The sequence below is a fragment of the Olea europaea genome, unplaced genomic scaffold, assembly GCF_002742605.1.
Source record: "Olea europaea var. sylvestris unplaced genomic scaffold, O_europaea_v1 scaffold2309, whole genome shotgun sequence".
In the NCBI taxonomy this organism is placed as follows: domain Eukaryota; kingdom Viridiplantae; phylum Streptophyta; class Magnoliopsida; order Lamiales; family Oleaceae; genus Olea; species Olea europaea.
Window position 1 is genome coordinate 75,961 of NW_019241184.1, and position 26,909 is coordinate 102,869.

Here is a 26,909-nt window from a genome sequence, read left to right on the forward strand (position 1 = left end):
CCCGACTGTAATTATTCAACATCCAACGGAATAAGACAAAGATGACAAGACATAAAAATCTTCACCTCCACAACATGTTATTTGGTTGACGGTGCAAATAATATGATTTTGAATACAAAATCTAAATATTATATACATTTTAATCTACCCCGATACTATTTACCTCCTATTATCAATTTAAGTTTATGCTAGATTTTTATACAAGTCTAATACGATGTGCCGAATGCATAATACTTAAACTGCATTAAAATTGCTCATTCAAAAACAGAACTATTACATGAATCGTATGTTAACATAATAACATTTTTTGGGGTGTGATAAAAAAATGTTATTTTGAGGAAAAAAAAAAAGAAAAAAAAAAAGAAGCACATTACTTATAAATAACATTTACCTAAAGTCAATGAACTAACTCTCCTTAAAAGTAATGAGTCCAAGATCCATTTCATTTGGCAAATCAATCAACTTCTCATGGTGAATTTCATTGTCATAATTATTGTTATCATTATCTATAAACCATCATTAATATTTACAAAGATCATTTCTTACTATTTCATTTGTATTTATCCAAAAGGTTTGGTGGGTGATAATTACATTTCATAGTAATCAAGATTTCTTGATTAAACGAGGCTTAAATATTAATGCTTAATGGCATTATTTTATTTTTAGTCGATGCTAAATCTTGTAGTAGATCATATTTAATAAAATAGGGCCCACTTGAGGCTAGTGTTGTTTAATGAGTTAATTAAAATTTTATAATCCACTTGCTTATTTGTTAATTTGTGGAATCACCTGATTAATCGAGATTCTCTGTTGAAAAGCTTTGTATGCCGGTTAACAATTTAGTGCATGTTTGATAGTAATTTTTCACTCCAAAAGATCAATTTTTATCGTTATTTTACTATTTCAGCCATCATTTTTTACTTCTTCACTCACAGGTGGGATCCACTTATTTCTCTAAATGTCAAAAAATCACTTCTCATAATTATTATCGAACAAACCCTTATTGTTTTCGGCAAATCCCATTGATACTTGATGCTTAGTTTTATGGTATTTTATACAATTAAATATATTCATGAGCCTAATGAAAGTAATGACATGACGTGGCTTATATGCAAACAAAGAAGTTTGGACTCAAATGGAGGAACATTAAATGGGGCGGAGGCGAGAGCGAGGGCGAGCTCACACTCGGCTTGCCTCAACAAAGTTGGGCTCCACCCCTTCTCAAATGCATATGCCAAAATGTTCTTTATTCTTAGGCGTATGTATAGGGTAACTAAACTGACTACAGTCTTGGTTAGTTTTTATTTTTGCAATAATGTGACTAGTAATATTCTTTAATGCACTTACTTGGTTCAGCCCGTACAAAACGGCTCTGTTTCTTTTTACCCTAAATAAATAAAGGGTATGAATAATATAATACATAATTAATAAATAATAATATCATATAAAAGTCGTGTGTGATTTTAAAGTTTGACAGTTTCGATCACATCGAGACCCAAATTTATAGTTTTAATAAGCAAATAACAAAATACTTCACTTCTGGAGATTAGGAGAAAAGTTTCAACATGATGATTCTATGTGCACATGTGACAGAACCGTCCACTTAAATCGCGGTACCTCAAACCTTGAATCATTCAAACAGCGACACTTCTGTATTCGAAGAGTAAGAGGGGAGAAATAAAGTAATTGTATGTATAGAATCATCCTATGAAGCTTTCTTTTCAAGTACAGAATGGTTGATGATGAAGAATACTAGCTCTTGCGGCTTTGAGTTTTTGAAAGTTGGAGATTAAATAATTTTTTTTAGAATTATTTGCCATTTTATGACTCAATAAGTAGAAATAATGAGATCAAATTTAGCTTTCATTTTTTTCTCGTTCAGTTTTATCCTGGTTTTATATATTTCTTTATTTCATTATTTTTCACCTTTCTATTTATTCAAGTTACTCAGAGCATTATCTTGGTATAACAGTTGCTAGGTCCATTGTACCTCAAACCTTGAATCATTCAAACAGCGACACTTCTGTATTCGAAGAGTAAGAGGGGAGAAATAAAGTAATTGTATGTATAGAATCATCCTATGAAGCTTTCTTTTCAAGTACAGAATGGTTGATGATGAAGAATACTAGCTCTTGCGGCTTTGAGTTTTTGAAAGTTGGAGATTAAATAATTTTTTTTAGAATTATTTGCCATTTTATGACTCAATAAGTAGAAATAATGAGATCAAATTTAGCTTTCATTTTTTTCTCGTTCAGTTTTATCCTGGTTTTATATATTTCTTTATTTCATTATTTTTCACCTTTCTATTTATTCAAGTTACTCAGAGCATTATCTTGGTATAACAGTTGCTAGGTCCATTTTGGGACATCATTGACCCATGGACTGTTGTATAAAACATTTTTTTCAGAGAAGATAGAAAATTAGTATTTTCTTTTCCCAATACAATATAGAAACATTAAATGGGGGCATGACAATAATATGACAGAAATTTTCATTTCAAACAAACAATTTTATAGAGACAACAAAGTAGAAGTTTCTTTTGTTTATATGAAACATTATATGGAGAAATTATGGTAAGCTCTTTTAACATTTTCTCTCACTTGTCATATTTGATATTGAGTTGCCTCGATTTGAATGGTTCGATGTCTATGGTGTTATGATTTTAGTGAATAATTCTATCATGTGTTGATGCAAAAAAAAAAAGAAAAAAAGAAAAAGAAAAAGGTAGATTTCATGGAAAAGTCAGATTGGCATTGAAGAAGATAATTTTCCGGAGTATTCATTTTCGGAGAATTTTGTTTTTCTGGATAGTTCAAAAATATATATATTTTTTTGATTTTGTCAATAATTTTCTTAATTTTAATTTGTCATAAGATTTTTATTCTGTTAAGAATTAATTGTTATCTTTGATTTTTATCATTATCTAAAGTTGGTCATCTTTATCTAGGAGTTTAGTTATTATTCAATTTTTATTTACTGCTTTAAATACAAATGGTAGGTCTTATGACAATTAGCCAAATTTGAATTTAATAAAAAGTCTTGAAAATTTTCACAAAATTATCTATTTCTTGATATTCATGAACGAATCAACAAGTTTGAGCTTTTGTTCTTTTATATAAGCTTTTGCTAGGTCAAGTGTAATATAGAACTATTCCATTAACCTTATTCTTGTCCTCGAAATAGGCTTTCACTATCATCATCTAGAACAAAAAAAGAAAAAAAAAACAAAAACAAAAAAAAAAGAAAAGAAAACTTTAAAATACTGATAATACAAATCATTTTTTATTCATATAATTTATGAGATCAACAAGCACTGCTCATTTATTCATTATTATTTATATCTATCTATAATTTAAATGGTTTATAATTCATTTTTCCCAATCTTTCTTCATTTTCAGCTACACATTTTTAGAAAAATTACTATTCCTTTTATTATAATGTGAAATAATAGGGCTAAACAGGCGCGTAATTTGCTAAAAGCATATTTTCCCTTCATATTCATAACCTCATGTTTAGTAACATTAAATTTTAGTTCAGTCATATATAAATAATCTTCAATAGATCTATAAATACATGTATTTACTCACCACTCATACTATCTATTTACTCATCATTTTTTTACACTGTCACGTAGGAACACACCATTGGATAGTTTAAAAAGAACAATGTTATTTACAGTCGCTCAGTATTGCAATCATCATATGTGGCGGCTAGTGAACGACTACGCATTACTCGTTTAAAATTTTTTGACAAATTTTCACCCGGTTAATACTTGTAAACCCTTGTAATGTCAATAAAAGAGTGTAACAGTGACATTTTTTTGGCAATTTTTTCCTTTTCCTTTTCCTTTTCCTTTTCCTTTTTATTTATTATTATATTATTTTTTACATATATATCTCTGTCACCACCCTATCATAATCATCACAAAATATCAGCTTTATTTTTACTGTATATTCTGAAAAGACAAAGCTTCAGTTCATTCCCTAGAATCCCTACAAAAATGCACTAAGGAATCTCTCTCAAGGCTCATAATAATATTGTTTTATAACTCTTGACGCCCTTTAAAACCATAAAACATCCTCATTACAGCTGTCGTTACATATATACATGTATGTATATACCAGTGTTTAGATGATTTTGTGTACCTAAATGTGAAAATGTCTGAATGTCAGCCTTGGTTAAGCCCAAAGTTTATAGTTTTGTGTAGTTGATTATGGGTATGTAGTTTTTCCTAAGTAGTTTGCAAATAGTTTTGAATTTTAAGGGAAAAATTGTTTGGCTTTAATGGCAAATGTTGAAGATATTTTTCAATTACAGTTGGTTGTGGGAGGGTCAAAGCCTGAAATTTGGTTATAAATCTTTATCTTACTATAGCTCTTCTGTTATTGGCTTTGATCGAATGGATTTGTTATTAATAGAGATTATGGGTTTGAACAAAATTCAACTTGGTGGAATTGATGTACTTCTGTTTGGGTTTTTTACAAGGACAAGCTGATATTCTTGGAGAATTTTTCTGCATAATTGGGTTATTTTGAGCATCAAAAAGCCGCCATTGATCTGGTAAACAGATAGCTAATTTACAGATTTTGGGGCTAAGAGAGAGATTCTAGGAGAAGCACATAAGGGTGGTTGAATGAAAGTTCTTATATTTGGGTTTTTTACAAGCTCAAGCTGATATTCCTGGAGAATTTTCTGTGCATAAAAAATCCCCCATTGAACTGGTAAAAAGATAGAAAATTTGCAGAATTTTGGGGCTAAGAGGCAGATTCTTGGAGGAGCATATAAGGGTAGTTTTATTTCATCCAATGTCAGGGGCTCCAAGGGAAAGATCAGCGAATGTTGCTGATTCCCGACTTAGGCCTGCTGGAAACAAGGCATTGAGGTTAAAAAACGGGCAAAAGCTCGTGTCAAAGACTATGAGGAAGGTGGAGGAGTCAATAAAGGATGAAGGAGTCGAATTAGATAAGAACAGACCAGTTATTGTCACAAAATTGTCTAATCCAACACATTCTGTTAGTGTTCCTTCAGTACTTCGACGACATGAGTTGATGTTGCATTCGAATTTGTCACTCAGTGCTTCGTGTTCGTCTGATGCCTCTGCTGACTCATACCGTAGTCGGGCCTCGACTGGTAGGATGTACAGAACAAGTAGCACATCTGGTTGGAGGAAGCAATTAGGTTCAAAGGCAAAAATGGTTGTTCCAAATGGTGTCCCAGAACCTTTACCTGATGGCTTACAGGCTAAAAGGAGATGTGCTTGGGTCACAGCTCATACTGGTGAGTTTCATTTGTATAATTCTGGATTGGTATAATTGTCTTTCTTGGCATGTTTCAAATCATTTTTACGTCTGTTTTGTTGTAATTTGACAGGTTATCGTGAATTTGTTTTAGGATTTTGTAATTGATTCTAGCCATATTAGTGTTCTGTTTTGCTAATTTACCCATGGTTTGTGACTTTTGAATGCTATTTATAGGAAAATGAAAGAAAACATAGTAGACTTCATAAGATTTACTGACAATTCACATTCTAAACTAAGTTTTCTTGTTGGATTATCTTTTGAATATGTTTTGCAGTAGGCCTTTTACTTCCAAGATTTTGCATTATTTTCGGGCACGATACTTACAAAAATATGTGTTTGTTCTATACTTTGAGGTTCTAAAAATTAGCAGAACGTCGTATGATTTTACATAAGAGACTAATATTTGCATTTACTTTCTGCCTCTTTATTACCCTAATTTGAATTCTGAATTCTAGAGTTGAATTTCATGTTTTCTGTTAGAGTTTATCGACTTTGTTGGGTAATATACATTTCCTTGGTAAAATACCGGAAATAAGCTGCTAGAACTTGGATTTAAGATACAAAGAATCACATTAATTGGTGGTTATCATTTCAATTTGTTGGAGTGATGACGAAGTGTTCCATGATTTCCATCAGTATAACAGAAGTTTTAACATAAAATTATTTGAGAATGTAAAAGCCTGATTCTAATTTCCACCCACTTGAGGCAACATTTTGAGAGGGAAAGTTTACCACTAAGGTTCACTAACCCAACATCTGCAAGTCTTACGAGCTTTTTCTTGTCTCAGATCCATCTTATGTAACTACAGGCCTCGGGTTATTCAATGTTGAATATTTCTTGAGGCAATTATGCGACATACCGATTTTTAAATAAGTATTTAGATTATATTTTTTTCTTTTTTTTTTAAACTATAAATATTGTTATTTTTATAGTAAAAAAGAAATGTTAAAAGTTAAACAAATAATAAAAATATCATTTATGATGCTAAATTTATTCCATCAAACCTGCCCTTAAATTATTAACCAACAAACATGCCCTTAATTTATGCTCCTAACAGTACCTTGATGCTTTAGATGAAAAATGTTGAAAAATAGTTCCAATATCGTCGAGTTCTAGAATGTAGAAGACAAGGTTTGCAGTTTGAATATTCAATCGACGAGTTTGTTTGGCGTTGCCCATAATCATTTTTTTGAAGTTAATCTTTGATTTAGAAATGGAATTAATGGAGAAACGTGAATTGGGGGATTTAAAAAAAAAATGTCATTTACACAATGATGCTGGTGATATGTTTTTGGAATTAGATTTATTTTAGGAAGCAAGTATATATAAACATAATTCTTACATGATCAAGTATATTTTGTTTTATAAATATAACTTCGTAAATTATGAAATATTTTTTAGAAATAATATAGATATGGAAATTTTCGATATTTCTCGATGGCCTGCCACTGATAGTAGGCAGCGCCAAGCTTAGGCCAACTTTGAAGGTGGGCCGACTGGTTGATGGGTTTTCTACAAACTCGACTGCTTGGAAGGCAGGCTGTCTTAGTTCCTTGCAAAATCCACAGGCAACTGAAGCTTAAAATTGACAAATTAGCACCAACTATATCAGGCAACTTTTAAGGTATCAAAGGACAATATTTTGAAGTCTAAAGCTGTTAATTCCAAAGGATTGTAAATAATGAGATTTAATGACGATGTGAAGTAATAAAGATCACAATAAGAAACAAGATTAAAAGTAAAGAAATAAACAAAGAGAATTTATCGCAGAAAACCGATATATTATAAACCTTAAATATAGAGAGAAATTACAGACACATCAATAATGTTTAAACAAAACTGATAGAGGAGTTTTATATTTATAGGACACGTTTCAAACCTCATAAGAGCCCTAAAAGACAAGAAAATATACTCTAATTAGGAGACCCAATTTCAATGAGATTTTGTTTCCTTGTTATTGAATGCAATTAGATTTCTTTTTAACACCAACAACACGCGACTCCTATTTGAGTCACAACTCTAACAATGTCTATCTTGGCTCAAATTCCGGTGTGCAATGAGCGGAGCTCCATAAAATTTCTCCATTTGTGAAATAAACCCATTTGCATCGAAATGAAATGGCAAATCTTATCAACGCAGTAACCAAAACTCTCCATATAAACCATCGTTCTCTGCACGACGTCCACAAGCGACACCTGAACCCTACTTTTGGGTTTCCAAAATTCCACCAAGAAATTAATGTTTATCAAATAGGATCGAAGCACACCCTGTAGCAGAAACCATACAAAATGCCCCTTACTAGAACTGTCGCCTTCAATGTCCTCAAAAGCATCACAAACATCATTGACACCACGGTACCTACGCTCAATGGATCCAATCCTAGTAACTATACACATTGCAACCGCCGAAATTGATATCAAAGCAGAATCACCAACGCTCCCTCGAGCAATTTTCTGAACTGAACCAGAGCCCGTCACAAAAGGTATTGTACCAAACTAAATATCCACTACGGTACTGAACTTGTTCATATGTCTCTTAACTGGTTCCGTGCTTTCCTGCAAGATGTACAACTGAGACATTCTCCGTCCCTTTAGTACAATCCGGATACCCTTTCAGATCTTCAAGACTCCATCTCTACCAGAGAATTTATACCTTTTTACATCCAAAGTACTAAGTTAAATGAGATTCTTTTTCAGGTTTGGAACATGTCAAACCTAATCAATTGTTCTGACTGTCCCATCTCGCAGTCTAAATCTGACTTGACTGATCCCAACAATACGACAACACTGGTTGTTTCCCATTACAACTCTACCTTATCGAATAGCTTCATATGTCTGAAAAAAATTTCGATTGGAACACATATGATGTGAACACGTCGAATCAAGAATTCACTCCTCGTTAGGCCTAGATTCCACGTCAGATACCACAGTCAATATCGCATCTCCGTGGTCTGAAAAATCCTCAACTACATTTGTTTCATCTGAAGTCTATTTTGTCCAATCAGCTGGCTGAAAAATCCTTAACTCCTTGTCGTTTCTCCTCTTTTGTCCAATCAGCTGGCATATTTTCAAAATCCAGCAAAGTATCGTCCAAATCCAACTGCACCAAAATAGCCATCATCTCTACTTGTCACATGGAAAATCTTGTATTGTGATTTAACAGCGGAATGTCATACTTTATGGTGGTCATCTCTAAAAAATCTCAACCAATTCACAAAAGAAGAACCAAGTTTTGGTACCACTTGTTAATCTCAAAGGGTTGTAAAGAATGATTTAATGACAATGTGAAGTAATAAAGATCACGACTAGAAACAAGATTCACAAAAATAGCCATCATCTCTACTTGACACATAGAAAATCTTGTATTGCGATTTAACAGTGGAATGTCATACTTCATGGTAGTCATCTCTGAAAAATCTCAACCAATCCACAAAAGAAGAACCAAGTTTTGGTACCACTTGTTAATCTCAAAGGGTTGTAAAGAATAATTTAATGACAATGTGAAGTAATAAAGATCACGACACGAAACAAGATTCACAAAAATAGCCATCATCTCTACTTGCCATATAGAAAATCTTGCATTGTGATTTAACAGCGGAATGTCATACTTCATGGTAGTCATTTCTGAAAAATCTCAACCAATCCACAAAAGAAGAATCAAATTCTGGTACTACTTATTAATCTCAAAGGGTTGTAAAGAATGATTTAGTGACAATTTGAAGTAATAAAGATCACGACAAGAAACAAGATTAAAATTAAAGAAATAAACAAAGATAATTTATTGCAAAGGACCGATGTATTAGAAACTAACAATATAAAGAGAAATTACAAATACTGGAATGATGCTTAAACAAAACCGATATAGGAGTCTTATATTTATAGAACACATTTCAAACTTTAGAAGAGTCTTAAAAGATAAGAAAATATACTCAAATTAGGAGACCCAATTTCAACGAAATTTTGCTTCCTTGTTGTTGAATGCAATTAGACTCATTTCCAACACTAATAACACGCGATTCAAGACTTATTTGAGTCACAACTCTAACAAAAGCAAGACCATTTATTCGTGGGGCTCTTGTCTCTCTTTGGACAAGTACATTGTGACAAATGATTTGACTGTCCCTGAATTTTCTTCCTAGTTGTTTATACAACAAATAGAATATATATAAAAAAAAAAAAAAAAAAAAGGGGGAAAAAAAATTTTTTTTTTTAAAAAAAAAAATAAAAAAAAAAAAAAAAAAAAAAAGGCAATTAGAACAGCCATCTTGTTAAGTTATTATTGAGTTTAGAACCAATGTCGGGGGATATTGACAAGCCACAAAAAGGCCAAGATGAGATGATGTCAGGTCATTATGTCCTTTATATTCTTGGCAACATGTGCTGCAACTTAAAGGGTATTCTGAGGGTAAGCCAACTCAAAAAGTCCATAATTCAGATTGAATGCGGCAGCTTGCAAGAAGTTGAAATTGCTAGTAATTGTCGATTAGCCATATTATGACAATGAATCTTAGGGTCCGTTTGATTGCAAAGATGAAATTGAATTGAATTGAATTGAAAACGAATTTTAAGGAATTGAATTGTCTAAAAATTATTTTCTTGGGAATTCTAAATTATTGTATTTGATTGGTATAATTTTCCACGTGGAAAATATTAAAATAAAAGTATTTTTTGGTGTTCGTTTGACTTTGTTTTACATGAAAATTGTCAATTAAAGGGATAAATTTTACTTGTATTGGGAATGAAATTTGTTTCCATTGCCAACAAAAAATAAAAAAATCAAGAAAATCATCTATTTTTTGGTATTCGTTTAACGTTGTTTTATATGAAAATTGTTAATTTAAGAAATATCCTCTTTTACAATTGTTCATAGAATTTGTTTCAATTGCAAATTAAAAAAAAAAATGTAAAAATCTGGTATTGCAATTCCCACCAAAATGGTGGGAATTGCTTTTCATCAAAAAGCAAGAAAATGCTTATAAAATGGTGGGAATTGCTTTTCATCAAAAAGCAAGAAAATGCTTATATGGCATGGGTTTAAGAAAAATTTCTACCATCAAACATGTCAAAAATTGAGAAATGGAATTTAATTTCCATTTTCCATGAAAAATGTAGGCATATCAAACATTGCCTTACAGTCTTGAATTAAGCTTCAATGCCACAATGCCAGTCAATTGTGAAAATTTTACGGAAAAAATTGATTAGCATGCACATGAAGAAAATCTTTGAGATGAAATTATACGAACAATTTTAAACCAAGCAACGACTCAAGCTCAAGGTTGTTCAGATAAATGGTCGATTTGTCATGTAACTTGTGTAAATTATCATTCACAAGGTCATTTTTGTTAAATATTTTGAAAGTGGTCAAGTTTTCATTACTTTAGTGCATATTTAGAGTAAGACTTCCCCGTCCCCAACTAAATATGTCCCAATATCGGAAAATTAAATCACACGAAGGTGCCAACATCAATCATCGACGCACGTCTCATCGTCAACAACCAAATTGCTAATCAGAAGAATATGCATAAATTCAATCACGTTCCCCGTCCCCAACTAAATATGTCCCAATATCGGAAAATTAAACATTCGTGTTGCTTTTCAGTTTAGTTTAGGCCATTTACAAGAAAAAAAAATGGTCTGGAGAGACGCACAAACAAATCCCCGTCAATCTTGAAGATGTCTGACAAGGTGCCAACATCAATCATCGACGCACGTCTCATCGTCAACAACCAAATTGCTAATCAGAAGAATATGCATAAATTCAATCACACGAAGTTAATCCACTGTGTAAAAATCTCCCACAAGAATGTAAACCAAAAATTCGCTGAATTTCTTTCTCATGAACATTAACTTGAGCATCGGAGTAGCAATCGCTGAATTTCCCTTTCGCAGGCAATACTTATTGTTTTGCAACTAGCATAAGAACAACAAAACACAGCAACTTCATATTTTTCAACTGAATTATAATCCTATAATCATCAATCTTACAATCAATTCAGACAACATCCAAATAAAATGGAATTGATTCTGAAATATATCCCCAAAAATGTATTGCTTAAGCTTTAATACAAACAATATACTTTCAAGAGAAAAAAATGGAGACCTCCTTGATTTGCCACTCTTCCAATATCTTTCGCAAGAGAAATAAGAACAAGAGGAAGAGGGAGATAAAGAAGACAGAAGCTTTTGGGGGCAAAGGGGAAAAATGGAAATCGATATTTCCTTAAGCCTTTGAAATGACTCCCTCCCTAAGCTCCCCAAATCAATAATTACTATGTAAAAAATATATGTAACCAATAAATCAGGCCTTCTCACCAGGAAGAGATGGCATTCACCGACCTTTCCATCATATCCTAAAGGGTTGGTTTCCAGAGCTACTTCTATCGAGCTTTGCCTTCTGTCTTTTTGCATTTTTTGTTGCAATTTCTTGGAACAGATTTGGTCCATCGACGTTTAGTTTGGAGCTCCTTAGCTTCTTCTTTTTCCCACGGTCATATTCTTCATCCCTGTTGATATTGATAGAAATGGATGACATGAATAAATTATACAGAGATTTTTCTTGGGAATTTATCTGAAGCAAGGAGAATGCTAAGGATTTTGGTAGCCTATGTTCTGCCGAAAAATTTAAAATCCACGTTACAACCTTCACTTAAAATTCCAAATCGTTACTTTAAGTAAAGAAATGAGAAGATTGGCACCCACAGGAAAACTATGATTGAATGTGTGAATACACATTCGAACTAATGATGAACTCTAAGTTGCAGTTGTCTAATTCAAAACAGGCTAAAATGAGCATTTTGTATCTCCTTTCAAGCTTATATTATTCCTCATTCATTAAGATAAATAACAAAGAGCAATTTGGGAAAAAAGAAATTTAAAATTCTGCACTCACTTATCAAGTTTATTGAGAGCAAGTAGGGGAACCGTTACTTGCATTGTGTAAAGAGAATATAAGCATTAGAGGGAGTTTTTAAGAACATGATAATTTAAGAGTTGAGTCCCTGATTATAAAGTAAAGCATATATACTTTCTCTCATCAAATCATACTTCAATAAACCATGCACTATTCTGATTTTGTTACAATGCGCACTTACCATTCATCCCCAATGTAACCAATGCATAAGGTCTCCCTTCCCCTTGATTCTGTTATACGTGATGGAGGAATATCTATGTCATCCCAGCGTGCAACTGCACTCAAGCAAACAAAGATGAAGAGAAAATAATTTATTGGTTATTGGTGTTTCCTGCAGTTTCAAAATCATAAGATAGACTAGAATCAAAGTGTACTTGAAATAAAAAGTCACTACTAACCAGTTATCTCCTCCAAACCTCTGGTGAGCATGGACATTATTCCATTCGGTGTCAATTTTGTTCTGTTATCTCCTGAACAATTGGATCCTTGAGCAGTAGACTGTTTCCCATCCAAGGTAGATTGAAGACCGTTTTGCAGTTGCTTGTCAGTTGAAAGCATGGTTTCATTCCGATCAACTTTCACTATAAACTCATCATTACTAACACCCCTTGGTATGTTACCGTTGTCAGTAAAATTTTGCACACCTAGCTTTTTATCTTTATCATTTGAGCCCCAATCCACTTCCTTCCTTTTAGAATGTCCAAAGGATACAGGTAATGATTGGTCAGAAGAGGATGTTCCAAGATCTGAGCATAGGTTATTCCCATCTGAAAAATGCTCTCGACAGGCTTTCTTATTATGTACACAGAGGTGCTTTCTCTTCTTACACTTCTTTTTTTGCAGGCACAAGGCTGTACCAAATATGATGTTAGAGCTGAGTTTCATCTTGGCAACCTGAAACTTGAAGGGTGTGCTTTTCACTTTGAGTCTGGACTTTTTCATATTTGCTTTCCTGATCGACATGCATTCAGTAGTGACCGGTAGCCCAGATAATGGTTCAGATTCAATGCTTATCTTTCTCTGCCTAATATGATGAGCTTCTTCAGCAACTGAATCACAACCCTTCCCAGAGGAACCTCCAACCTAGAAAATTATTGTAGTTAGTAATTCTGGAGAGAAAAATATATAATTCAGCACAAAAATGCTTTGTAAAGCCCAATGCATGAAAACGAGGCTTCTACCTGACTCTCCACAATGCAGATTTGCTTTGATGACTTCACACAGCTAATTTTGTTTGATGCTTCCTCAGGTGTTTCCAGGGACATAGCCTTGCTGTCACACTGAAACTGCGTAAAAAGAGTAAGTAAGGATGCAACAAACTGTCTGCAACCATATAGTTGTTAAAGAAACGAGGGAAAATATACGTTCATTAAAGAAAAAGGGAAGCCAACCATGTCATATTCGATTAATACAAGTATACAACCAATTACCATTTCAGATTTAGTGTCATTTGTGTTGCACCCATTTCCGGATAGTGCAAAAGCACTGCTATTTGATGGCTTGTTGACTGGGTTGCTCAGATCTTCCTTGCCACTTGTGTCCTGATTGCAGGAGGAAGGTATGATAACAGAATCACTCAATTCTTTCTTATCAATCGATCCCTGGGGTCCATTGCAGTCAGATGGTACCATAATAGATTCATTAGAGTCCTTCCGGAGACAGCTGCCCATATTGTAGACAGCTGAAGAAACTGCATGCGCTAGATGGTTTCCAGCACTTGTATTCACAGCAAAAAGGCCCCTTACTGAATCCTTAGCTGATGGAACTGCTAATATAGATTCTGACAAAGGATCCCTATTAAGAGGTGAGCACTCAATAGCCATTGAGCCATCTACTTTCTGAGAAGAGCTTTCTTTCATTGGAGTCTTCTTCAGAGTATTGGTGTTAAGTGAATCTTTATGTGCCTGACTTTTCGAAATTGCTTCTTTCCCAAAGGCATTCATAACCACATTTTCTTTCTGGATAACATCAGGTTTCTTTGAAGCAAAATTTCTCCTGTCTCTAACATAAAATAACATGTATGCCTTTTGCTGCAAAACTTTCCTTTCATTAACTTGGACAACCTGTTAAATGCAATAGTAACTCAATGAGGAAGTCATTGCGTGGAATAGAAAAGGTATCATAATCGGAATATTCACAAGCTGGAGAAGATTCTAAACCATTTGAAGCCGATCAAAACATGAATGTAACTTGAATGAACGTAAATAGTGGATACCTCAGCAAATATTTTCTTCTTTTACCTGATTATCATCAAGAGAGTACCACATGCCGCTTGATGTACGAACAAAGCAATAGTAGTGGCCAGAACGGGTACTCCAACCAGCATGAACCAGAACACCATAGAGTGTGTATTTCAGATCCCCATCCTGCAATGTATTGAAATACAGAAGAAGAATAATTGTTAAATTGAAGACGAAAACAGAAATCAGAAACAAAATTCAAGCAACAAACAGATGTCAGGCAGGATGTCAAATAAGTAGCACCAGACATGATGGATTTAATTTAATAGTTGACAGTATGTTTACTGTAAACATTTATTTTGCATTAATTACAGAACCTCGAAACACTAGGCTGATTTCAGTTACGAGACAAACAGAACTAAGTATCACTAAACGAAAATAATTTCCATTTCAGCTGCAAGCTATGGTAGAACATTGACTCAAAACAGCCAATGCAAATCCAAATTTTAAGCCAAAGTTACAAAGTGTACCAACAAATCATATTTATAGCTTTTCAGCACATCACCATTCAACAGCACACTAGACCTTAATTCCAGTAAATTTGTAATCCACACAACTCCTCTCCATCCAATCCATAGTTTCATTTACACAAAAATCCGTTGAAATCATCATTGAGGAATGCCATAGGACAGGTCCACCAAGCTAGCCCAGTTCCTCAGCTTTCACTTCCTCAGATTCTGGACCCTCTCATAGGTTTGCATTTTGCAACCGTCTCAGATTGTTAATTTTGGTTTATCTCAACCACTTATAACTAGTTCTATTGGGATCAGATAATTCTTGTTAAAGAGAGATGCTTTAGAATGAAGCATTGTGCAGCACACCTCAAGATATGAACTTTGGGCACATTTTCAAACATTGTTGTTCTATATGACTTGCCTTTCTACCATACCTATAGTAATCTTCCAACCACGTGAAAATCTCTGATGTACTTCTCCATTTCATCCACACTGGTATAATCCAATGGTTAATGAAAATTATGAATGCGAATAGATAATTTTATTGTCAAAAACTGATGCTCAAGCAATGAGATCACACCACGAACATGTAAACCAAGTTAAATTTCAGAGTGGCCAAAAAAGCAGTGCAACTGTTCAGCAGACATAACAGTGAACGAGTTTCCAGTCCATATTCCATTCTTCCATTTTAATTTTTATTTTCAAATCCCAAGTTCTATGCATGGTGGTAAATTTTATTCATCGTCATCCTTTCTCCAAAATTTTCAATCAATGAACTCTGGGTATTAAATCAAATATCCTAAGTAGATGACTAAGAAACTCATAAGTCACATAAATCAAATAAGAATTGCTAAAAAATTGATATCTCTAATAACTAACCACATTGAAACTTACATAGGGACCAGTTACAAAAGGCTTCAAATCCAATGCAGGACCAAACTCAATTTTCTTGTCAATTTTTTGCCCTTGTACATGTGAACCAAACCGCTTCAGGTGAATCGTGAGGACATTGGGTGCCTTAAATATAGTGAGCTGCTTGAGAGCCTTAACTTTTTCTTTGCACTGCTCACACTGGTACTGCCTTGCACCTCCATCTAGCTGCTCTTTAGCCGTGAAATGAGCAAGTGCCTTGTATAATGAGTCAGCCTTCATAATTTCTAGACTGAGATCTATGAATGGATCAAATTTGTCAGAGCAATAAGAACACTGCATGCATTTAACCTGAAAATTGCAACAAATATCATCAGCAATAAAACAAACATTTTTGTGTGTGAATCATATAAATAATCCAAATACCAATTTTCATTCAATTAATCCCAATTTTATATTACTAATCATATCCAACACTACTTAATATTTCTCTAGTTCTAGAAAACATGCACAAAATTACCTGACTACGTAAGCAACCACCAAATATCTTGTGCACTAAACTTTTCTCATAAGCATTAGGAGATTCACTTGGCACTCCTGAAGGAAGGCAGCACTTGTGCATAGATTCAAGCAAATTCACCATGTATTCATGAGCGTCCTCTTGTCTGGCATTTCGGAAGTTCCGCGATATGCCTAAATGTCATGTCAAGGATTCTAACTTTCAAAAGAAAGACAAATGAGCAACACTCAGTTTGCAATAAAGAGAAAAAACTTGATTTCTTGCAAATTTTGGAAATGGAAATTATATATTTTCCAAGTGTTAAAAATATAATTATTTGCATCATCAAAAATCAGTTGATAACTTGACAAGGATAATAGAGAAAAGGGGTGAGAAAAATGATTGCGTAAACAGCTGAAGAGTGTCTCTATCATGACTCAACAAAAATTTCAATAAACAGCACGTAATTACTGAAAAACTTGAATTAATTTATATCAAACAAGATTGAGAATCAGGAAAAGTGACAAGCAAATCACCAAAACAACTCTCGTCAAGTACTAGTTAGATCCTCCTAAAGAAATTCCCACATCAGTAAAACAAGAAGTTTTGAATTAAGCTTTGACTGAAGAAATATTGTATCAGTGTGGAAAGGTCAGACTGCTTATCATGTGTTTGAGTAACAGAAAGCAATGGAGGGGAAGAGAAAGGATAGATCAGCCATGGGTGGTCAAATATAATGAGACCACTTTCAGCAGATTTTAGAAGTAGGGAAAACGTTAATCATAATTAGGATACAACGCAAGTTTGATACGAGATCTTTAGGCTCCAGTATTCTCCCGGTTGATTGTAGAGCACGACTTACATGTTTCTGGATAGCACAAAGAGCACAAAATCCAGCAGTGCGACCTGCATAAAATTAAGTGGCAAAGTCAAAATAAAGAATAAAAGATAGCCCCTGATTGTGGGGATTAAAATCAAATTTTTAGTAAATTTTGATAAAAGTCAATTTTGTGGTTGAAAAATTGTGATTCCCATGAAATGTGGTTATAATTAATTGTTGAATTTGACTTTGACTTAGATTAAAGTCTAGATTCTAATCACCTTCAAATAGGGGCGTTGTCTCAAAATACGATAATGAGCATATATCATATAGAGTTGACACTGGAAAAAACATGAATCTAGAAAACTTAAAAACAAGAACTCCAAATTACAATTCAATATGCATACTACACGTATCAATGTTTTGCATCTTAATTCTATATGACCATTAAACGTTCCTACTTTTCTTTCTTTGAGTTTTGTTTACAAAATAAAATCATAAATGAGAGCTTTGTTTATAAGGTTAAAAAGAACAGAATTTAGCAATTAATTGGCAAGTGGGATACAGCATGAGCTTGGAGAGGGGGAGAGAGACTCACAAGAAGTTTGGTGCTTCCCGCTTTGTAGATATGCTGCTAATGGCTCAGTATAAGTCAGACATTGTAATACTGAATTGAGGAAACAAGTATTTCCAAGATTACGCAAGCCAGCACCCTGTAGTTACACATTTGAATCTCATAATTATGCTGTCTTGTTCTTCAAAAGCAAATTACTAATCCCCAAGTATTATCTTTATTAGACAGCATAAGGCCCAAATGCTGGATCGATAGTGATAATTAATAACCAATCAAATCTAAAGAGCATTTTCAAATGTCTAAGTAAATTGACATAGGTACAATGAGGAAAACTACGAGCACCTCACATGAAAAGAAAGTAATCTATAGAGGGGAACCAAAGTGAAGAACTCTTGTCATATGGAAATGCAGGCAGCAAAACCTTCACTTTTCCAACTATATCCCAGAAAACCCAGAAATTTTTTGGTGGATTTCAACTGCAAAGTATTTTCATAAGTGCGTCAAATTGTTCTTCAAACCCACAAGTCCATACTTGATCATGATTAATGAGAAGATAAATAAACTAAAAAGCAATTGCATCCAGTGATGGGGCAAATCCTATCGATCTCAACATAACTGAAAGGAAGCATTCTTATATCTTATACCAATCAAAGAGCTCAGCATGAAAGAATTTCAGTTCAATCCAATTATTTTTAGTGTCCCAACGAAGTTTTAATAGTTATCCTAAAGATATGATAAAAGCTTGTCTTTCTTCAAACAAAGATGTCGTCTCGATCTTGTTTAAGTGAGTTCTATTAAAACTCGAGTTTCATCTTTTAGGCTTGAAGAATGATAATATGAAACCGACTCTAGTCACTTATACATTCCACATGCCATCCTGGAAATTTGAGAAAATAATTAAGACGACATTTTCCTTTGAGTAAGTACAGACAAATATTGAGAAAGTTAAAGAGGTGAAATTTCACCACAATAAAATTATTACAGAGCTATAATAGATGAAGCAAACAGGAATAGAAAAATATGAAAGCAAAAGAAAATTAAAACAAACGGTTCCTCAAACTAAATCTGAAAAGTGGCATCCCAGATTAGATAAAAAACAGGAAAATGTTCAGAGGACTTGGAATAATTATTTCCCCCTACCATAAGAACAATAAAGTTTAAGCCCGAGTGAGCGTGCATATAACAAACATAAAGCACAAGAAAAGAAGAAGAAATAAAGATCATCAACAATAAGATAACTGACACAAATATAATCACTTTCACTCAAGAACATGCTACTACAGATAAGCCTAACCGAAGTTCCAATACCCCGTAATAATTATTGAAACAGAGACTGAAAGTACACCATTTTTTTTTTCCAAAAGCAGGAATTCAGCTAGAGAAGATCATAAATAAAAGAAAAAAATGTAACAACAAACAAATTGGCAAGAATTCCTGTATACACACACGCATTAATTATATTCGTGTGTAAAAGAAAAAGGCCAACTTTAAACACTGTTATCAAGAACTCACAATTCTCCTGAAAGTAATTCCAAAGCTGAGTTCCGGATCTAAACCATTTTCCAGAAGCTCCGACCGGCCAACCTTCTTTCCCGACAATGATGCAATCTGGGGCTCCGAACTAAATCCATTTAAAGAGCCGGGGTTAAGAGTCACCAGCTTAAACCCATTACTGTTGCTATTACTAAATCCATTAAATGACTTCCTCGCCAAATGAAACTCAATTCTTCGATGAAAAATAGCCGACCCGTCCTTATTCGGATCCGGTTCGGACTCCGCCACCCTGTTCAAACTCACTGAATCCATAAACCAGATGTTGAATCAAAATAGAATCAAGAACCCTTTTTCCTTCTATCTATGCATCTATATGGGCATGTGTGTATAAGTATACGCTTCTGAAGGTTTTCACACACTGAATCCGTTGGCGTGAGAGAGAGAGAGAGAGAGAGAGGAGAAGAGAGCGTTTTCGGCTATTGAGAGAGAGAGGGAGCAACAGCGAGTGGAAACAGAGCTTTAAAACCCTAAATCCTGTATAATTTTTAACTTTAATAATTATTATTGAGCTTTTCAACTAAGTCCTATTTAGCAGGAATTTTTTCAAAACCTATTTTTTTTTTTTTCCAAAAATTCATTTTCAGCCGCACATTCTTCAATAAGGTAATATTGCACACAAATTCAAATCTTTTAATTAATTTTTTACTACACATTCTCTATCAATCCCTATTTAAAAATACATTATTTAACTTAAAATGGGTCGAACAAGAGCTTAATAAAACTATTTGTTACATGGCAAAAAATTTATCAAACAAACATTAATAAATTTAATTTTTATCATACATTTACGGTACTCATAAGTTTTATAAATTTTTTAACTATACATTTCATTAACTTTATCAAAACTCGATAAATTACTTATCAAAAATTTTATTGAAAAACTCCTAAATGTCATTTTTTTTTACCCCAAGAATTGTATTTTGTTTTGTCTTGAATGTGTATAACAACCAATGGTCAATAAGGGTAGAGCTACGATTTGGATCCAACGGGAAACATACGAGATAAATTTTCAAGGTGGTAAATATAAGACTATGCTTCCGTTTGGTAGCAATTTATTATCCAAAAAAATTAATTTTTTTATCGTTATTTCACTATTTCAATCGCCATTTTTTTTATCGGTATTCAGTTTTCTTTTTAACGATCAAAAAATCAATTCTTACAATCACTATAGAACATGACCTAAATGTATAATAAACTTTATAATTGTTCAATGCGAAAAATGTGTTTAGTCCTTGTTTGATAATAATTTAAATTGTACATACTTTTGATCAAATTACGTACCGCTATACTTATAAATAATTTATTTCTATTTATTTATAGTTTAAATCAACTACAAACAATACTCAAACACACTTTCCTATTGTGTTTAGTTGATTTATGGCCGTTCGATAGGACTTTTGAAGAGTTCAAAAATTACTTTTGAGATTAAGAAATTTCTTTCAACATGTTTAGATAATTTTCTAAAAGTGAAAGCATGACTATAAAATTTTATAAAAGAGGCTGTTTTTGAGGAGTTAATTGTTCCAATTGTCACTGAATTTATGTTCATATCTTTGATTGGTCATTGAAGTTTAAAATGTTAAGTTTTTGTAACTGAACTTATATCCACGTCTTTGATTGCTCACTGAAATTTAAAATATCGAATTTGGCTACTGAACTTTAAAAAATGTTGTTCATTACTCATTGGATTTTGAAAAATATTGTACATTACTACCTAAACTTTGAAAATGCAATACATTACTCATTGTAAATTCCATATTTTTCAAAGTTCAACAGTTAAGCTAGTAAGTAACGTACGACATATTTCAAAGTTCAATGATCAAAACTCGACATTTTAAAATTCAGTGAGCAATCTAAGATATGGAACTAAATTCAATGAGCAATCGAAGATATTGACCTTAGTTCAGTGTCTAAAACTCAACATTTTAAAATTCAGTGACTAATAAAAAGTATGAATCTAAATTTAGTGACCATTGAAACAATTAACTCGTTTCTGAGCAACTTTTAAAAAAAAAAACTCTTCTTAAAAAAAAGCATAAATATAAGCAAAAGTAAGTCCAGCCCATTCAGCCATTAAATTTAGGATTAATCTACTTCGCTTGAACATTTTTGACATGATAGTTGGCATTATTTAACATGCGATGGTGTCGCGTGAATAAAAAATTTCAAAAAAAGGTGGACCCCTCTCATTGATAGCGTCGGTAAATCGTTATGTCAAATTAAATTTACGCATGTTGGAATATCGTAATTATTTTTGTAATTTTTATTTTAGATTTATCTTATTACAATATTAATGACTTTTTAGTTGTTCAAAGGATATTTTCTAAAACATTAATCTCTGCCCGGCAGCGTAGCTCCGGTAATCTCCTCGATCTTTTCTTCCTTCTCCACCTCCAACTTTTGACTATTTCGGTATACACTTAGCTTAAAGTGCTTATAATACTGTCAATTATGGTTATGTATTGAGGAAATAGGGTTTCTGATTTTCATGCGAAAATTAAAATCCAATCGAATTTGGTTCGACAAATAAAAATGAAAAGGAATGAACTTTTGCAATGTTCAGCAAATTTGTTTTCATTATAGGTATTTTACAAGTGAAAGGTGATTTGATTTAGATTGTTTTGAGTCCTAAAAATTTGTTTCTGTATTAGACGGAGCTGTTTTGTTCATTGCTTGACATTCAAATTATCTTACATTATTTATTATTCTGGGTGCAAATGTTAGATGAGTTTAACAGCGGATTCTCCAGTACATTCGTCAAGCAGTGATGACTTTGCAGCGATTTTAGATGCCGAGTTGGATTCTGCTTCTGATGCGTCACCTGAACCTGGAGAGGTAGAAGAGAAAGAAGAGGAAATTGTTGGTGACGTGGATGATGGCTATAATTCAGATCATCAAAGGTTCTCTAAGATTACTATTAAATTGGTCGAGTACATTATAAGGAAATCAATTGGCTGCTGAACTTCTTCGTGCACATTTATTTGATAAAAAATGACATATTATTGATGGCCTTTGAGGTTTGGATGGGTGGTGCAGCCTGATACTATGCATTTCTTTAAATTTTGAAGTTAAAATGTAGGGAAAAAACTATATCGATATTTGAGAAATGTACACCAAGTAATTCTCTAGTTCTGAAGATGTATTATGCTAGAGTTGTCAAACAGATATGCTTAAAAGATCTAATCCTTGAGATAATAGTTAACCTTCTTGTGATGTTACTCAAGGCATTATATTAAATATGTCGAAAAGGTCAAAATTTTTGTTGTATAAATACTTGTCAAAATCAATGTTTCACGAAAATGAGCTACAAAGTACTGCTAGTTTAATTTGATAATAGATATCCATTACTGCGACACCTTTACCATTACGTCATGAGCATCAAATTTGTTGTGGATAATAATATTTTAATATTACTACTAGAAAGCCTAAAGTGCCAGTATTTGTTCCAGGTTGAGTGTCTAAGGGTATTATTCATCTTTTAGTCAGATAAACTTTTTTCTATCCTTTTATGTGTTCGAGTGTTGTTATCAATTATGATTGATCATTAAGGTTCACTATATATCAGAAACCTCAGAACAGGTTCCTCAAGTTTTCAGAAAGTGTTAGAAACTGCTAAAGAGATTTATTTGATACTACTGAAAATGACCATCTTATTGATCCTCTGAATTATCATTGCTAATTTCATATTAAATTTTTTGGACGTTAAATTCTCAATTCAGTTTCTTGTTATAATTAAATTATGCATTAAATTATTTATGCTTATTTTGCTACAATCACATCATGTGTCCTTATCTCCTACTACAGATAAATTGATGTATGCAAGACTATCTTGTTACAAAAGAGGTGCCACACAGAATGAACCAACTTCTGTTAATACTTTTGGTTATATGTTTATTTTTTATGCTGGTGAAAATAATAGTATATTCCTAATAGTTCGTATTTACTTGCATTTTTTTGGATGAATAACATCAGTTGTTTATATTTTCACCTTTTGATATTTATGTTTTATCTTGATACCTATTATTATTGTAGAATTAAGAGGCGCAAGGTGGAGGTATATGAAGAAATGGTAGATTCACATAGTTCCAAATGTCAAGGAGAGGCGCCACAAACTTTAGGTGATACTACTATATCAGATGCATCAATGATTTTTAGTTCTGTAATTCTTTATAGAAATCAAGTATTCTATTCTTGTTTTAGCTAAAATGACTTGGAAAAGTTGATCGGCAATAGCTTATCCAGGAACAAAATAATAATAACAATAAATAAATAAAGGGAAGAGGAGAGAAAAATGAAATGGTGTTTATAGACGCTAAGTACCCAGGGTGTCATTGGACATGGTGGTTCTGGTTCACCCTTGAAAAGTATGGGTCTTTCTTGCCCCAAGTTCATCCTATGTCAAAACTCTGCCATCTTCATATTCCTTTTCAATTGGAACACCCATATCTTGCCCAGAAGGCAGAGTGCAAAATGTGCTTCAACTGCAATCTACAAATAAAGGGAAGAGGAGAGAAAAATGAAATGGTGTTTATAGACGCTAAGTACCCAGGGTGTCATTGGACATGGTGGTTCTGGTTCACCCTTGAAAAGTATGGGTCTTTCTTGCCCCAAGTTCATCCTATGTCAAAACTCTGCCATCTTCATATTCCTTTTCAATTGGAACACCCATATCTTGCCCAGAAGGCAGAGTGCAAAATGTGCTTCAACTGCAATCTACTGTAATTCTTGTGTTCTTAATTCATTCTTTTCCTTTTTTACTGGAGTTCAGTATGTGTTCTAAGTCTGAACAACTTTTTATTTTTAAGTACTTATTCTGGCCCAAATGCTGTAGCTACTGATCATACTTTCTACACTTTACATGAGGCAATACTTGACTGCTGGTTTGAGTCCTGACACTGTGGGAACCACTAGGAAAACGGAGATTGTGATAAGTGGTACAGCTAATGACTAGTGTAACATGTGACTTTGTAGGAGCCAATTGTAATCTTGAACTAGCTTGGTCCATTATAATTGAAGTTGAGGCTCAAGTGTGGTAGTACTCCAAAGATCGTGCACCGAATGCTTTAGTGGTTCAAAAATATTTTCTTGTAGAGTTACTTACCTTGTAATTGCCTCACTCCATTCATCTAAAATAATGAGGGGCATAACAGATTGGAGAAAGTAAGGCCATAACTAAACAAAAAAAACATAAATTAATGAACTGAAAGATGGAAATAATTTTGTTTTTATTTTTTCAAGTTTTTGTTCCCATGCATCAGAACTTAGAATTAGCTGATTTTCCATTCTTCCCTTCACGCTATCTGCTTAATATGTTCAACAAACATAAACAACTATAACATAGGAATAATTCCTTGTGTGTGCTTCTTTCTCTATCTCAATTCAGTACCTCCTTTTAGTTTCAGCTCTTTATACTCGCGCTGAGAATCATTTTCCATTGAGGATATGTCTTATGAACCAACTTCTGTTAATACTTTTGGTTATATGTTTATTTTTTATGCTGGTGAAAATAATAGTATATTCCTAATAGTTCGTATTTACTTGCATTTTTTTGGATGAATAACATCAGTTGTTTATATTTTCACCTTTTGATATTTATGTTTTATCTTGATACCTATTATTATTGTAGAATTAAGAGGCGCAAGGTGGAGGTATATGAAGAAATGGTAGATTCACATAGTTCCAAATGTCAAGGAGAGGCGCCACAAACTTTAGGTGATACTACTATATCAGATGCATCAATGATTTTTAGTTCTGTAATTCTTTATAGAAATCAAGTATTCTATTCTTGTTTTAGCTAAAATGACTTGGAAAAGTTGATCGGCAATAGCTTATCCAGGAACAAAATAATAATAACAATAAATAAATAAAGGGAAGAGGAGAGAAAAATGAAATGGTGTTTATAGACGCTAAGTACCCAGGGTGTCATTGGACATGGTGGTTCTGGTTCACCCTTGAAAAGTATGGGTCTTTCTTGCCCCAAGTTCATCCTATGTCAAAACTCTGCCATCTTCATATTCCTTTTCAATTGGAACACCCATATCTTGCCCAGAAGGCAGAGTGCAAAATGTGCTTCAACTGCAATCTACAGTAATTCTTGTGTTCTTAATTCATTCTTTTCCTTTTTTACTGGAGTTCAGTATGTGTTCTAAGTCTGAACAACTTTTTATTTTTAAGTACTTATTCTGGCCCAAATGCTGTAGCTACTGATCATACTTTCTACACTTTACATGAGGCAATACTTGACTGCTGGTTTGAGTCCTGACACTGTGGGAACCACTAGGAAAACGGAGATTGTGATAAGTGGTACAGCTAATGACTAGTGTAACATGTGACTTTGTAGGAGCCAATTGTAATCTTGAACTAGCTTGGTCCATTATAATTGAAGTTGAGGCTCAAGTGTGGTAGTACTCCAAAGATCGTGCACCGAATGCTTTAGTGGTTCAAAAATATTTTCTTGTAGAGTTACTTACCTTGTAATTGCCTCACTCCATTCATCTAAAATAATGAGGGGCATAACAGATTGGAGAAAGTAAGGCCATAACTAAACAAAAAAAACATAAATTAATGAACTGAAAGATGGAAATAATTTTGTTTTTATTTTTTCAAGTTTTTGTTCCCATGCATCAGAACTTAGAATTAGCTGATTTTCCATTCTTCCCTTCACGCTATCTGCTTAATATGTTCAACAAACATAAACAACTATAACATAGGAATAATTCCTTGTGTGTGCTTCTTTCTCTATCTCAATTCAGTACCTCCTTTTAGTTTCAGCTCTTTATACTCGCGCTGAGAATCATTTTCCATTGAGGATATGTCTTTCGTATCTCTCATAACCTTTCCTCAAAAGAGTTTTGAACTGTTTAGGACTACATCTATATTTATCAACTTGTTCACTTAGGTTCCAATTTCCAACTTGGAAGTTTAGCATTCCTGTAAAATGTTCTTTATGTTACACTGTTCTGGTGCAGGATCATCTCCAAAAAAGAATGTGTGTCCACATCCTGGTATCATTGGAGGGATGTGCATACGTTGTGGGCAGATAATTGATGATGAGTCTGGTGTGAGCCGTGTGGCATTTGGGTACATACACAAGGTTACTTTCTTAAAATTTATTATATTTAGTATTGTTGTAATTAATATACACCTATAAAACATAAATAATATATATTTATAATGCATGGTAATCATCTATTTTATTATTAGTTTTACTTTAATTTCAAATTATTATCAATCTACCTTTATGAAAATTGTATATAATGCAGCATATAATATACATATAAATTCAATAATCATATGAACTCAATAGTGTTGGTACATAAGTAAAATGAGGATAATATAAACTTTATATGATACATAATTATAAAATAAAAATGAAAATATTATGGTAACAAAACTGTTTACAGTATGTTTAATGCTTATAAATGAAAGAATAATTAATGAAACAATTTAATAGTCTAACTTTATTAGGAAAAAAATTTGACATTTTGAATATTTTTACATTACTCTCTAAGTATGTCGTGATCCACCTATTTGACTAGTGACACACCTGGACCAGGTCACTACCTGACTTGGGTTTAAAAACTATGGACCAAAGTCCAAAATTGTAATTAAAAAAATTAAAAACCATCTTTCCGATATATTTGCACACATGCATTTTAAATAACTTGTTTAATTTTGAATAAGTCCC

General features: G+C 33.1%; 3 protein-coding genes across 4 annotated transcripts; 2 read left to right on the plus strand and 1 right to left on the minus strand.

The window, feature by feature from the left end:
- The first annotated feature begins 3,938 nt into the window (after window positions 1–3,938).
- LOC111381453 lies at window positions 3,939–6,924 on the plus strand. Its single transcript, XM_023005235.1, has 3 exons — window positions 3,939–5,277; window positions 6,089–6,143; window positions 6,870–6,924. The coding sequence occupies exons 1-3, from the start codon at window positions 4,806–4,808 to the stop codon at window positions 6,922–6,924; spliced, it is 582 nt and encodes a 193-aa protein (XP_022861003.1). The 5' UTR covers window positions 3,939–4,805.
- Window positions 6,925–11,229: 4,305 nt separating this feature from the next.
- LOC111381456 (ubiquitin carboxyl-terminal hydrolase 23-like) lies at window positions 11,230–19,677 on the minus strand. 2 transcript variants are annotated; one of them, XM_023005238.1, is made up of 11 exons: window positions 19,181–19,677; window positions 17,693–17,807; window positions 17,070–17,180; window positions 16,296–16,468; window positions 15,800–16,126; window positions 14,451–14,576; window positions 13,641–14,273; window positions 13,392–13,490; window positions 12,609–13,293; window positions 12,392–12,485; window positions 11,230–11,803 (listed from the first exon to the last, which is right to left on the minus strand). In XM_023005238.1, exons 1-11 carry the CDS (start codon window positions 19,472–19,474, stop codon window positions 11,644–11,646), a joined length of 2,817 nt encoding a protein of 938 aa, XP_022861006.1. In that variant the 5' UTR covers window positions 19,475–19,677; the 3' UTR covers window positions 11,230–11,643. The 2 variants fall into 2 exon arrangements, with proteins under 2 accessions (XP_022861006.1, XP_022861005.1); XM_023005237.1 differs by having other exon boundaries at window positions 13,392–13,496; window positions 19,181–19,676.
- A 1,721-nt stretch (window positions 19,678–21,398) lies between these two features.
- Window positions 21,399–26,372, plus strand: LOC111381455 (RNA polymerase II C-terminal domain phosphatase-like 4). The gene is made up of 4 exons (XM_023005236.1): window positions 21,399–21,423; window positions 21,947–22,122; window positions 23,255–23,340; window positions 26,191–26,372. The coding sequence occupies exons 2-4, from the start codon at window positions 21,947–21,949 to the stop codon at window positions 26,370–26,372; spliced, it is 444 nt and encodes a 147-aa protein (XP_022861004.1). The 5' UTR covers window positions 21,399–21,423.
- The last annotated feature ends 537 nt before the right edge of the window (window positions 26,373–26,909 follow it).

Coding starts and splice junctions, on each gene's coding strand:
- LOC111381455 (XM_023005236.1), top strand. CDS start 21,947: ATGAGTTTAACAGCGGATTCTCCAGTACATTCGTCAAGCAGTGATGAC. Junction 22,123..23,254: donor TATAATTCAGATCATCAAAG/GTTCTCTAAGAT, acceptor TTATTATTGTAG/AATTAAGAGGCGCAAGGTGG. Junction 23,341..26,190: donor AGAGGCGCCACAAACTTTAG/GTGATACTACTA, acceptor GTTCTGGTGCAG/GATCATCTCCAAAAAAGAAT.
- LOC111381453 (XM_023005235.1), top strand. CDS start 4,806: ATGTCAGGGGCTCCAAGGGAAAGATCAGCGAATGTTGCTGATTCCCGA. Junction 5,278..6,088: donor TTGGGTCACAGCTCATACTG/GTGAGTTTCATT, acceptor TTCTTGTCTCAG/ATCCATCTTATGTAACTACA. Junction 6,144..6,869: donor AATGTTGAATATTTCTTGAG/GCAATTATGCGA, acceptor CAAAATCCACAG/GCAACTGAAGCTTAAAATTG.
- LOC111381456 (XM_023005237.1), bottom strand. CDS start 19,474: ATGGATTCAGTGAGTTTGAACAGGGTGGCGGAGTCCGAACCGGATCCG. Junction 17,181..17,692: donor CGGGAAGCACCAAACTTCTT/GTGAGTCTCTCT, acceptor AATTTTATGCAG/GTCGCACTGCTGGATTTTGT. Junction 11,804..12,391: donor GGTTACATTGGGGATGAATG/GTAAGTGCGCAT, acceptor CAATATCAACAG/GGATGAAGAATATGACCGTG.